This window comes from Talpa occidentalis, unplaced genomic scaffold (genome assembly GCF_014898055.3).
Source record: "Talpa occidentalis isolate TD23 unplaced genomic scaffold, MPIMG_talOcc4v2.1 talOcc4.5, whole genome shotgun sequence".
Lineage (NCBI taxonomy): Eukaryota > Metazoa > Chordata > Mammalia > Eulipotyphla > Talpidae > Talpa > Talpa occidentalis.
In genome coordinates, this window is record NW_023604861.1 from 121,634,765 (window position 1) to 121,649,549 (window position 14,785).

Here is a 14,785-nt window from a genome sequence, read left to right on the forward strand (position 1 = left end):
TTTCTCCTGTCTCTGGTGAATCCTCTCACCAGCCCCCACACCTCTGGCCTGTACCCCAGTTCTTGTATGCATAAATAAATAAACCTTTAAAAAAAGAAAAGAAAAAATATCAATAGCACATATTTAATCATTAATTTAGGGAAATAATTTCAGTATTTCTAGTACTGGCCAGTCTCCAAACTAATCTATCTTTAACTTGGCATCTGACAAAAACTTATTTTTAGAAAAGACTGATTTATTTATACATACAAGAACTGGGGTGTAGGCCAGAGGTGTGGGAGGTGACCTCAGAGGTGAATCCTCTGGGATTCACCAGACAGAATGGGAAGCACAATAGGTGGACTGACTGAAATACACTGCTGAGGGGAGCAGCAGGCAAGACAGGAGGTCTACTTCGCCATGTGGGTCAGCTCCCTGGCCAGGGATAGAAATTGTGCTGCAGTGGCTGCGGAGAGTTTGAGAGCGCTGTGTCTTTAACCCCTGTGCCACCAGGGAGGCCCTGACAAAAAAATTTTATGAGATATTCAAATATATATATCTGATTCTCCCTCATCCACTAAGCCATCTGTCCTCTTCCCCTAGTTAAGATACTCATAATACTTCAAGAACTAAGGACTTTAGATTCTTCATGACAGTAACATCAACGAATTTCAAAAGTTTACCTGAATTCTTACAAAGGCATGTTTTATGTAAACCGACATGTAATTATTAATCTCCTAGATTCTTTAGCAGTAGTAAAGCAGTGGAAGTCAGTCTAAACTACTCAGTGAGGGCCTCCCCAGTGGCGCAGAGGTTGAGCGCTGGGTTGCGAGCTGCCCGCGGCCTCTGTGGGGCCGGTTTGATCCCCGGCTGCTCCCCGGACACTGGAGGAGGGTCCCGCACGGCGCGCAGACCTCTCCTGCCGCCCGCTGCACCCCTCAGCAGCGTACCTCGGTCCTTCTGCCTGCTCTGCTCCCCGCTCTAGTTCTGGTGAATTCTCTCAACCTCCCGCACTTCTGACTGTGCCCAGTGCTTGTATAAATAAATAAATAAAATCTTTAAAAAAAAAAAAAAAGTATTCTTTAAAAAAAATAAAATAAAATAAACTCCTCAGTAAGTTTCCTTTAATATATATATATATATATCTAAATTTACTTAATTTCCCTCTCTTTAGCTCAGTGACACTCTCTATAATGTCTCATTCTCATGTCTTTTTGTCACATTGATCTTATACTATACACCTTCTCTTTCCCCAAATAAAACTATGACTATTATCCATGACTACTTATTCCTCTTTCTGTATAATTTCTTAATCAGTTAGAGCCTCAAAACATTTGTATTCAAGTTGTAATGCTGCAGTGTTGCTTCTAATAGTTGCCCAGCATATAGGCAATTTATATCCCAATTAAAATTAAAATTTCAGGAGTAATTACTATTTATTCTGTTATAAAAGTCAAGAAGAAAAAACATCAACACACATGCAAAGAAAATACTTTTCAAATTGAAAATCTGGAGAGTAGTCCCTATTTGATGATTTTAATAAATAGATACTCTGAAAGAAAATAGTTATGAAGCATTAATTCACTTAATGACTTTTAACAATATTTTTTTCTTTTCACATACAACACAAAAAAGTCAGTATTATGATCAAAGTAAGAACAATACAAAACTCACAAACATGCATGCATGCACACAAGCATACAGCCAGACCCCTTTAAATATTTGTGAAAAAATATTAAAATGATTCTACTGAAGCTACAAAGGAGTGTTGAAATGCTATTTTTTTATAATCTTTTACCTGATGATAAAACCCAGCCTGAGCCATAGGATCTGGCTGTGCCCATCTATAGCCCACGTGAGGCCAGGAGGTAAATGTCTCCCGTCTGTTAGCTTCACTATACATCAGTGATCTAAAAGGAAACGTACATTATATAATCGAAGTTAATCATCTAATACAGTGAAACTCCTATTTAACACTGATGAAAAAATTTTACTTAATTATCAATAGAAACCGCAAATTTTCTAACGATCAAGTTCAAATGTGTTTTAAAGTAAAAATAGTAATGTTTAATAATTTCCCTTAAATAAGATAGGGGAAAAAAAGATACTTGCTTGATGGTTACAATTGATAAACAATAACAGGGGTAGATTAAATTCACCAATATGGCACAATTACCAAGCACAGAAAAGAAATCTGAAGAGGCAGAAAACTGCCTTTCATCATGTGCCAAGTTTTACATAATTGTAAAAAATCACAACAAAAGATGCATACTGGTTTTGTCTCAACCATACTGAGAAAGCATTTTCTAGTTTAATTTTTTCCTAATCGACAAAACTTTTTCCAGAAAAGTTTACTCTCCAGGGAATTATCAAAAAAGGAAATCTTCAGGGCCTCCCCGGTGTCGCAGCGGTTGAGCGCTGGATTGCAAAGCTGCCCACAGCCCCTGCAGTGCCGGTTCAATCCCCTGCTGCTCCCAGGCCACCGGAGGAGGGTCCCACATGGCGCCCAGGCCTCCAATGCCACCCGCTGCTCCCCTCAGCAGTGTACTTCGGTCCTTCTGCCTGCTCTGCTCCCCGCTCTGGCTCTGGTGAATTCTCTCACCCTCCTGCGCTTCTGACTGTACCCAGTGCTTATATAAACAAATAAAAATAAATCTAAAAAAAAAAAAGGAAATCTTCACATGCTTTTATATTACAATATATTAATTTACTCACAGTACACATTAGGGCACTTTTTAAAATAAGATCACACCTAAATTAGAGTAAGTCTAAAAGGTTTCAAATGAGAAAGGACTGGTAAGTGAAACTTACTCTTTCTAAGAGAAAAGTACAACTTCAAAAAGACAGATAAAGTGGTAAAAGTCCTCCAAAAACATACCAGAAAATGACTTTTCTTTAAATTCTTCCTTCCCTTAAATAAGTACATGATTTCAGCCAATACCACTAGGGAACTAGGTTTTACTCATAGTTGTATTCTGGTTTGGAAAAAGCGAAGTATTGGGGGTAGAAAATCCTTCACTGACAGGTTACAGCAAGTCTTCAGGATCTTTCTCAGTCAAAGAACAGAAATACCCTCCCACTTATTTATATTATCAAAATAGTAGTAGCATCTAGCAGACCCTAATTCAAACCAACTTAAGTTGGTTTCTAATGAAACAAATACTACAGACTACATCAAAATTAACATCTTGAGGCATTTTAGCATCACAAAAACACTGAACATCCTAGCCATTTCCTAAAATAAAGCATTTACCAGAGCTTGCACTGACTGATTTCTTTAGAAAACCCTGCTGCTGTTCGCAAAGAAAAAAGCTCTGAAGGGCTGTTTTATAGTCCCAAAATAGGTTTGACTCTCAGTCAAGATACATTTATTCTAAGTACATATTTTCCCCCTCCAGACATATTCCAAAGAATATCTCAATGACAGCCATAATACAATCACCTGATAGCTAATCACATTAAAAATGAGTTTCTAGGGCCTCCCTGGTGGCGCAAGGGGTTAAGCACCGCACTATGAAGCAATCACAGCCTCTGTAGCACAAGTTCGATCCCCGGCCAGCCAGGGAGCAACCCACATGGAGCAGCAGACCTCTCCTGCCTCGCCCACTGCTCCCCTCAGCAGTGTGTTTCAGTCAGTCTGACTGTTCTGTTCCCCGCTCTGTCTCTGGTGAGTCCTTTCATCCCTCCACCCCCCGCATCTCTGGCCTGTACCCCAGTATAAATAATATGCATAAATAAATAAATCTTTGAAAAAATTAGAAAGTTTCTATATTTTGCCCAAAAGCTAGATAACAATATTACTATGTAATATAAAAATTTATTCTAAGTACATGTTAACACTTCCCAAATGTTAACACTAACCAATAGAAGTTATTTACAACAATAAAATCACTTTTTTAAAAAATACAACAGTCAATTTACCAAGCTATAAACTAATATAAGACAATTATTTAAGATAACAGAAGTTAACAAAAAACTCATTCAGCAATGCCTTCACTAAACAGCATGTACTGTTAAATATACTTAAAATACACTTCAGGAAAAAAGCATGAAGTTAAAATTCGCAATCAATGAAAATGCAAAATATTATAGCAGAAAGCAAATGTGAACACGTTATCTAAACTGCTGAATTTATTATTTCTGTATAGCATTTCCAAACTTAAGCAGTCTTAATGAGAATCTAATAAAATAATCTAATAAAATAATCTGGCTTCTTAATTAGTTTTACACAAAGAAAATGATGGTTGAAGTATGATTTTTGTAGTACTGTGCTTAAATCCAGGATAGGCAGCATAAAAATCTTAATTCAAAATTGAACAAATTGATTTTTTTTCACTTTTTTAATTAGTAAATAAGACATGGCTCTTATACACAGATTCTGGGATGTTTTTTTCATTTATAAAAATTTTATCAAAGCAAAGTAATTCTTATATATAAAAATTATATTTTTATGTTGACCCAAATATTTATTAAGCAAGTACTAAAGTGGAATTTTCAAAGTATGGTTTTATGATACCTTTAAATACCTTCAGAGTACAGAGAGAAACTGTTTAATAATAGCAATTTAAGTAGTAATTTACTTGAATTCAGTATTTTAATAAAAATGATAATCTGAAAAGTTTTCTCAAATATTTTGAATTTTTTTAATCAAAATCAAATTTAATAGTTATTCTTAGTTAATCCAAGAGTAATCAATGCAATCTTACTGCCATATCTCCTTTACCTGTCCACAGAACGGCCTGGCCCCACTCCCAGTTCCGGACGTGCACTGGGTAAGAGGTAAGACAATCTGTCCATCACAGAGGACGCCACAGGTAAGGCAGCAACATTTTGATTTATTTTCTTGAGTTCATTAACAATGGCACTGGCAATGGACTTCAACACATGATGAGGAAGATGAAATGTAACTGTGGCCCACTGAAAGAAAATGGAGGTATAAAGAAAAGAAAACATACAGACATTTTAGCCAAAACCATAACTTACAGATTATAAAATAAATATTTCCCCATAAACTTATTTGTGCTGAGATTTTCAACCAGCAGCAATAACATAAGAAGAAAAAAAGAGTCCTTTTATCTTAAAAAAATAAATATCAGTCTCAAGTTAGTTAAATTCATTAATTCATCACTAAAATAGGAATGTGCAACTCTGTGAAAAATAAATCCTCCATTAATCCATTAAAAAAATAGGTCAGAACAAGATGGAAGCACATCTTATAAATCCAAGTATCTCTATTCATAAGAATATGGTTGTACAATTTACTGCTCTAGGGAATATGAGGCTACACTTAGCAGATGCTTTTGCAAGTATTGTTGTCATTAACATCCAGCAATACTAACTAAAAGAATAGGCCTTCTAGTCATAAAAAGTTGACTTCCAAGCCCAGCTTCACCATTATCTATGCAACCCTAGTCAAATTAACCTCAGTTCCTATTCTGTAAAGAGAGGAAACAGCTACCTATTAACATATTATCTTACAAAAATTCAAGTTGGGATTGGTAGTGTTTCATGGAGTAAGCATTTAATAAATGTTAAACATAATTATTCAATATTAAAATAATTAAGTTACACTGTAAAAATACTAAGTATTATTCTCCCAAAGAAATAAGTCCATAAAGTAATTTCAACTTTTTACTCTGTCCCTGCTCACCTATGAATGTTTCCACTCTGTCTAGTACACACCAGGCCTATTAAATTATTACTTACCTATGTAACTGAAAAAATTTATAGCAAGAAACTGGACTTCAATTGCTTTTAAAAAAAAAGAGCGAGAAAGAGAGAGCGAGCATTTTGTTTCTAGCACAAACCTGTTCATAGATCCAGAGCCTTTTGGGTGAAAGAAAGGATCCTACAACAATGCCCCAACTATACTATAAATCATACTGTTAACCTTCCTAATAGGAACCTATAAGCATTCACTATAGTAACTGTACTGGAGAAGAAAAGCGTTGTTATCTTTCAAGCACTGCAAGACAGTAGCATTGAGCAGACCTAAAACATCACTATGGTACACACCAGTGAAGGTGGGGACTTAGAATTGTCAAGTGATCAATGGAATTTTGGCTAAAAGCTATCTTAGTGAGTTCAGTGGGTCCAGGAATCCATCTGGTAGTTATTTCTGCAGTTCCCAAATGCACAATTAGAAACAATATAGAATAGGCAAATAGAAAAATTACCACACGGCTCTCCGATCCTCTCTGAGGACTTTTAAAAGTTAGAAAAGCCAAAGGGAAAAGCCAATATAATTTTCATTCTCTACAAGAATACTAACCAAAGCAACACCCATTCCTAAGGAAACTTCTGAAATTAATGCCCCTGTAAAACACCTGAAATACACAATGGTAATCAAACTCTCTCATCTCCATTTAACTGGCCTATTTGGCCTATGCATAATGCAAATAGATCTTGAAGAATGACTATGCATTGTAAACTATCAGATGGTAATGTTAAATGCAGCTGCCCTTCCAGATGAGGTGTCTTGATACAAGCGAATCAACAAATCCCTTGATATCTGGTAGACAGTGACAGTTCTTTTTTTTTTTTTTAACTAATTTTTAAAGACCATCCAAAAGTAAGCTGCTTTTATCTGGCAATAACAACAATAAATCACAGTCTTACCCTGGGACTGTCTCGTGTTCTTTCTTCATTATAATCTAGTCTGTAGAAATCCTGATCAACCTAGCATCCTGCAGATCACTACATTGGTTCACTATATTGTTAACATCACACTGATTGATCCAGATAAGGAGGAAGAAGCAAGAAACTTAAATGCATTAGTAACACATATACTAGCCAGAGAGGATCAAAAATAACCTCCAGAAAAACTCAAGTGTACTCCAACCCCTGTGAGGTTTCTGGAAGTAGTGGTTTGCACATGTCAAGGTAGTCCCTCCAAATGAAAGACAAGTTGCTACAACTTCTGAAAAAAAAAACACTAAAAAAGAGGCAGTCTCAGTGAACCTAACTGGATTCCAAACCCCAAATTCAGCATATTTGGTTATGCCGCTCTAACTCAATTATTAAATAATATACAATCCAGGTTAAACCACTAGATGCTCTGCCACTTGTACCTTGTGAACATATTCAATAATTCTCTAAGTTATCTATAGAAATAAAGATTTGGGCCTCCCCAGTGGGGCAGCAGTTGAGCACTGGGCTGCGAAGCTGCCCACAGCCTCTGCAGTGGCGGTTCGATCCCCGGCCACCCCCGGCCACCGGCGAGGGTCCCACATGGTGCACAGACCTCTCCTGCCAAGCCCGCTGCTCCCCTCAGCAGTGTATTTCGTCTGTCTGCCTGTTCTGTTCCCCGCTCTGGCTCTGGTGAATTCTCTCACCCTCCCATGCTTCTGACTGTACCCAGTGCTTGTATGCATAAATAAGTAAATCTTTTAAAAAAAAAGAAAGAAAGAAAGAAAGATTCCCTAAGGAGTCTCTGGCAAACTAAATTGTGATATTCACAAAACAGAATGCTAGGTAGGGTCTTATAGCAAGGCCAGGCCATTTTCTATAAACAACTATCCTCCTGTTGAGAAACAGCTTCTAGCTTCTTAATAATCCCTGACATAAATTATTAATACCTACCTATGAGACAAATATCTATGCAGTCAGAACTGTCCATCACAAACTAGTTGTTATCTGACATACCACAGCATAATAATGAAGCACGCTACATTAAGTGATTTGTAAGAGATCAATTTTGAAAAATTCAAAAGGCATGTTTTAGACAAACTGAGTAACCAAGTAACTCAGATTTCTACAATATCTACTCTCATTATAACGCCTCCTTCTCATTTCATATTAATGGGTTACAGGAACTCCTTATGATAAGATCAGAGGAAGAAAATCCTTAGCTACTATTTACACACGGCTGTGCACATTATAATAGTACCACCCCAAGATGAATGGCTGCAGCATTACAGTCCCAATCAAAGATGGAAGTAGATCTCAGAGGGCATAACTTCAAACAGTACACTTGGTTGTTCTCTTTGTCTGAATTAAGAACTGGCCATAAATAAAGATTCTCATTGATTAAAGAACAGCAACAAATGTTTAGGTTGGATGGAAGGCTTTGCAAAGATCAGGATTGTAAGACTGCTAACACTTAAGTCAAAGACACAGGTGTATGGACAGCCCTCTCAAAATAACAATGTGAAAATATTTGTGAAATAGATGAATGGTAATCAAAAGGAATCCATGCCAGAGGAAATGGACAAATTATACAAACTATATGGATGTCACTCATTCTCTCTCCATATGTGATCGTTTCTATATGAGCTCCACAGCAAAAAGATTCTGCACAGGCCCAACAATATGAATAACATCCATCCAAGCTGAGGCAACAAGATGACACTATTTTCCAAGGAATAGTCAGCTATCTGACTGCAGGCTGATTAAATCAGATACATGCAGTCATGGGTTGAGCAGCAATCTACCTTCACTGTAATAAATATGTATTCTGAAAATGCATTTACCTGTTCTGCCCACAACATTTCTGCAATATTACACCACTTCCTGTGGACTAAAAAAAATGGCTTATGCATCATCATGGTATTCTACACAATTTCACTTCTAAACAAAGAAAGCACTTTAAAGAAAGGGAGGTAGGGAAAGGAGTTCCATCAGTGGACTCCTGCCCATTAAACTGATTTGGCCTTATCATGGTAAGAAGTAGCTGACCTAACAAAAATACGCATTGCCCTATGAAAGACTCATTTTCAGCACTAATTGGAAGAGATGCCTGAAAGGATGAAGTCTACCTTACAGGACAATGTCTATGCCTTAAATAAAAAAAAAAAAAGGTATGATTTTGTTTTGTTTTGTTTAGAGAAAGAAAAAATTTATTGAGGAGAAAAGGAACAGAAATAGAATGGGACTCCCAGGCCGGTGGAACCAGGCCAAGGAGGGGCCCACAGGATGAGTTTTCCCAGCAGAACCACTATTATTACTTAATAACCCATTCATAGACTTTTTTTTTTTTTTTTTAAGTTTAACCTCAAGAGGTCTTACATTCCACCAAGGGTACAGCAATGGTTCTAATGAATTGTGTTAAAATTGCTATCCAGCGGGCCTCCCCGGTGGCGCAACGTTTGAGCACTGGGTTGCGAAGCTGCCCGCAGCCTCTGCAGCACTGGTTCGATTCCCAGCTGCTCCCCAGCCACCAGAGGAGGGTCCCACATGGTGCGCAGACCTCTCCTGCCGCCCGCTGCTCCCCTCAGCAGTGTACTTCAGTCCTTCTGCCTGCTCTGCTCCCCGCTCTGGCTCTGGTGAATTCTCTCACCCTCCCACGCTTCTGACTATACCCAGCGCTTGTATAAATAAATAAATAAATCTTAAAAAAAAATTGCTATCCAGCAATTTTGGGCTCCTCCTGTCACTAAACAATAAGACAAAGATTATTCTACTGGTTGATGCGATTAACCGACAATAAAGGGGGAAATGGTGTAATAGGGTTAAGGAGAAATTAAAATGCAAGAGATTTTCCAGGGTGACTCTTAGTCCTTCCATGGTGAAAAGTGAATGGATGATTAAAAAGTGAATGGGTGATTACAACTTAAACAGAACACCACTGAGGATTTAGATCACACAAAAGTAAAGACTTCAGTCCCTCCACCACATAAAGTCGCCTGACCCATTGAAGTGCTGGCCAAAGACAACAGAACTACGCACAGGATAGAAGAAGAAAGTCGTAAATAGTAATCTCTTGTCAAGTAAAAGCATATTTTTGTTGTGTGAAAGTTCAAACATATATAAAAATTGTGTGTAAAGATACTGAGTAGCCAAAAGAGTACACGATGCTAGTTATTATTAAATTATTGTCTCCCAGCTCCAAACCTACTTTTATTTATTCATCTCTGTCATGTTGGAGCTGGGACTCTGCAATCTATACTTGTCAACCAGTTTTTGCTGGCTGTAAGGTTCAGACAAGAGGGAAATTAGAAAGCATGATAAAAGAAGGAAGCCTTGCTCTTTGCTACTACCTATCACTGTTGTCATCATTGTTTCAGCAAAGGACATAGAGCAAATGATATTTTTCCTAAGTTTCAGTGGCTATTTTGTTTTTGCTTTAGTATTCCCAGAACCAGGCTCATAGAGCTCCCACAGGGGGACTAAATAACATCGGGTAAGTAGCCTCTCTTCTGAGAGATCTGGTCTCAGTTCCACAAGCTCTTCCAAGTTCCTGAGGTACCAGTAGGGCAGCAGCTTCTCCTAAGTTTAAGTCCCAGACCCACAGATCCCATTCTCTTAGTCTATAGGTTCTGATAACCCTAACTTCTTTTCTTTGCTCATCCAGACTTAGGTGAGAAGTAAATTCTTTACAATAAAGTCTCACTGTGGAAATTCATTGTATGGTTTACATTTTACTAAATAACATGTCCTATCAATAGAACATGGCCAATAAAATTATGATAAATCTGCATAATAAAATTCAATATAAATGTTAAGAAGAATGCAGATGATCTATGAGGACTAGTATGAAAAAATATCTAAGATACACTAAGTGAAACAAAGCAACATATATACTATGGCATGAACATGTATGGCTCCCCAAAATGCATATATTGCAATAATAACCCCTAAAGGTGATGGTATTAGCTGATGGGTTTTTGCAAGGTACTTAAGTCATGAGGGCGAAGCCCTCAGGGAATGGGATTAGCACATTTCTAAAAGAGGGGCCAGTGACATCCCATGCCCTTTCAACCACATAAGGATACAGAGAGAATGCACCAGCTAGGGATCAGAAAGGCATTCATGTTGGGCCTTTATGCATGGGTTAAGGAGAATTTTGGGCAACCATGCTGGCATCTTGTGCTTAGATTTCCCAGCCTCCAGAAACATAAGCAATACATTTCTGTTGTTTACAAGCTACCCAGACAAAGGAACTTTGTTACAGCAGCTCAAATGGACTAAGATAGTATATCACAATATTTCAGTGTGATTATAACTATACTTAAGAAAAAAAGATACTTATAAATTCAAGAATTATATTTAGGAAAATTTTTTTTCTTATATCCTTCCTTATAGAAATTTTAGTCATTTCAGTTGGATCTAGGAATAAGTCTTAATAGAAAAATGTAGAAGAAATGAAGGAAATACATCCAAGGTTTAACTCAAAGCACCATCTCCTGCAGGTATCTCAGTCGTGCTTTTAAAAATATATACCAACAAAAGTCCCAATGGGCCCATTTCCAAAAACATCTTTTTTTTGCACCCATGCTCATAACCTAACAAGAAAGCCTTTTATCAGCCTCTCAACCAATTTATTGCCATCAAACACAGAAATACTAGCAACAAAGTAAGCAAAATAGTTCCCACAGACTTCAGTAAAAACAGTTTCAACTTTGAGATGACTTATAGACACATTTTTTTTAAAGAGAAAAAAATCTAAAATTTGGAATATTTTTTCTATTATAACCCTAAACATTTCTTTCTTTCTTTCTTTCTTTCTCTTTTTTTTTTTTTTTTTGAGGTAACATTGGCTTACGGCACTACATAAGATTCAGGGGAGGTTCACACCTCCTCAGATGTGCATCACCACGCCCCACCTACCACCAAAGCACCCATATTCCTTTATTATATACCATTAGGCCCACATACACCTTCCCTCTCTAGTAGCCTTAACTCTGCAGCCGTATTTCTAGACTTCATTTTGCTTTCATTTTGTTCTTTGGCTTTGTTTCTATATATTCTATACAAGTGAAATCGTCTGGGATTTGTCCTTCTCCCTCAGGCTTATTTCATTTAAAATAATCCTGTCCAAATGCCATTCATGTTCACATTTTGTTATAGCTGAGTAGATTTCCATCATGAATATTTACCACATCTTCTTAATCTAGTCATCTGTTGTTGGGCACTTCTGTTGTTTCCATAATTTGCTATTGTAAATAGTGCTGCAGTGAATATAGTAATGCACACATCCCTTATAATTAGAGTTTTTATATTCTTCAGGTAGATGCTAGAAGCAGAATTGTTTAATCATATGATACATGTATTTTTGATGTTTTGAGAAACCTCCATACTATTTTCCAAAGGGGACAGGTCAGTCTACAGTCCCATGAACAATGAACAGTTCCTTTTTCTGAACACCCTTACCAACTTTAAACAAGGAATTTTTCTTAACATCTTACCTTAGCAACTTTGTGGTTTGCTGCAGTCTCATGAGATGTGTTTTTTAAACCATCTTTAAGTTGTGTGATGAACAAATCATAACCCTCCGTACTAGAAATATCTACCTTTTCTAAACATGCAGATAAGAGTTGTTGTGCCTAAATAAAACAAATGATCACAGAAAATTAAACACATGAAAATATACTGCATTCAGATGCTTATTTCAACATTTTAATTTGAACTGCTTCTACGCTATATAATAAAGCTTACCATCTTTTGCTATTTATATATCTAATCATTAATCAAATAATGATTTGAAAGACTTACAAAATTACAGATCAGCAAAAACCAATGTATTCATAGTAGTACCACATAAAGTTTCAATACAATGATGTTATAATAAACCAAATCAAGATACAATTGGACAAGCTGATACCATGAGAAAAAATATCTAAGAAGTAAACTGTAAAGAAACAAAGTTCATCAAAGAGCTCTACATACTCAAATTATTCAAACTATAAGAGGGGGCATTCACTAAGACAACAGGTAATATGAAAAAGTTCTGCGCATTATTACCAATACTAATGATGACGATGACTAATTACTGATTATCAAGGTCAACGTTACCCTAAGAGAAATTTATGGTTTTCATAAGGAAAAGAATACATCTGTACAAAGCTACAACGCCATACTTTAGGCAATTAATGTGGTGCAGTAAAGGATGCTTGGGATGATAGAAAGTCTACAAATCTTTGTGTGAGAAAGAGTAGGAACTGTAACTACTTAGGCAAAGAGAGAGAAATCCAGTAATAAATGTTAAGAGCCAGGAAAGCAGGAGAGGGAATAGAAGTCAGTTAAAAACCCAGCACTTTAATTAGTACAGTAAGAAAAATACTAACTTGAGGGTCTATTTTATAAAAATCTTCAAATATTTATTCTAATTTTGTAGTTCTTTTTGAAACCTGAAAAGTCTTATACTACCTTTCATTATAGACTATAACACACATCCTTTGTTAAAGTACAGCTTTATTAAGATGTCACCTGGTTTAAATTCTTTCTATATTCTTTGAATATAGAAAGGAAAAATGATTCAACACAAAGTAAAATTGATGAATTCTCTGTCTAAAGATTTTATACATGGCCTCAGATTCAGTCTGATAATGAAAAGATGACTATTTTTATTTTCACAACTCAAACTACTACCAACATGCTTGCAATATTAACATACAGACACAATAAAAAACTGTGATATAATACTATAAAATCCAAGTGGATATATTCTAATATCTGTTAAGTCAACACAAAGATAGAATAAAAAGTATTACACTGAGGGCCTCCCTGGTGGCCCAAGGGTTAAGCGTCAGCACTCTGAAGCAATCCACAGCTACTGCAGCACCAGTTCGATCCCCAGTCAGGGAGGTGACCACATGGCGCAGACCTCTCCTGTCTCGCCCACTGCTCTCCCCTACTGCTCTCCTTTCAGCAGCGTATTTCAGTCAATCTACGTGTTCTGCTCCCCACTTTGTCTCTAGTGAATCCTCTCACCGCCCCACTCCCACCACCTCTGGCCTGTACTCCAGTTCTTATATACATAAATAAATCATTCTTAAAAAGAAATTACAGGGCCTCCCCGGTGGCGCAGCGGTTGAGCGCTGGGTTGCGAAGCTGCCCGCGGCCTCTGCGGCGCCGGTTCGATCCCCGGCTGCTCCCCAGCCACCGGAGGGGGATCCCACATGGTGCGCAGACCTCTCCTGCCACCCGCTGCTCCCCTCAGCAGTATACTTCAGTCCTTCTGCCTGCTCTGCTCCCCACTATGGCTCTGGTGAATTCTCTCACCCTCCCGCGCTTCTGACTGTACCCAGTGCATGTATAAACAAAACAAACAAACAAATATAATAAATAAATAAAATAAAAACATGCCTCTATTAAAAAAAAAAAAAAGAAATTACACTGAACTTAAAATTTACACACTGACAGCTTTTGTGTCCTAAAAATGGGATATAAACTATACTGATTTTTATCAACTAATTGTATCACTACCAAATGCAAAACAATAATGAACAACTAGGTATGAAGACAGAAATAATCACTCATTACAATCTTTTATTACTTAAGATGTTCAAAATTCAATAAATTCAAAATTGTACTTTGAAATTACAATGTGCATGTAATACACAAAAATACAAAAAAAAAATTTCAGTTTACTTCACATTAAGTGACAAATTGTGGTACTAAAGAAAAATTCCTATGTCTAAAATTTTATACTGGGATTCTTGAGGCATGATACATAGCAAATGTTACTGATTGCCCACTAATATTTATTTATTCCTCCCTATTTTTTTAATATGGTTAATATCATTTTTTAATATTAAAAAAATACAGAACATTTCCAGTCTCCTTCTGCTTGCTGTGGCTATGCAGCCAAAATCTAACCAATCAGCTGAATATAAAGAGTACATGTGAAAGAATTTGTGAAAGAGAACTAGAAGGAATGAAGGCAGGGAAGGAAGTACAGGTGGAAAGGGAGAGAAGAGGAGGAGGGGAAGGCAGGAATATGGTAAGGGGAGAGGTCTTCCCTATGACTACGAAATGATATTTGAAGAAGCTGTTCAGCAAAGTTGCCGCCAAACTCAGTCCGGCACTATTACAGGAAGAAACTATCTTTGTATTTGGGGCCTCTTTTAGAGTACTTTAACTTATA

The 14,785-nt window shown here is 37.0% G+C and overlaps 1 protein-coding gene across 8 annotated transcripts in view; it reads right to left on the minus strand.

The window, feature by feature from the left end:
- BIRC6 (baculoviral IAP repeat containing 6) overlaps positions 1 to 14,785 on the minus strand; it is a 180,431-nt gene that overhangs the window by 142,541 nt on the left and 23,105 nt on the right. For all 8 annotated transcript variants that reach the window (XR_008554114.1, XM_037528256.2, XM_037528253.2 and 5 more), the window contains exons 3-5: positions 12,105 to 12,242; positions 4,703 to 4,896; positions 1,778 to 1,889 (exon numbers count right to left, since the gene is read on the minus strand). Coding sequence is in view for 7 of the 8 variants with exons in the window: in XM_037528256.2 (XP_037384153.1) it covers positions 1,778 to 1,889; positions 4,703 to 4,896; positions 12,105 to 12,242 (444 nt within the window). In the remaining variant the exon portion in view is untranslated. The remainder of the gene's footprint in view (positions 1 to 1,777; positions 1,890 to 4,702; positions 4,897 to 12,104; positions 12,243 to 14,785) is intronic.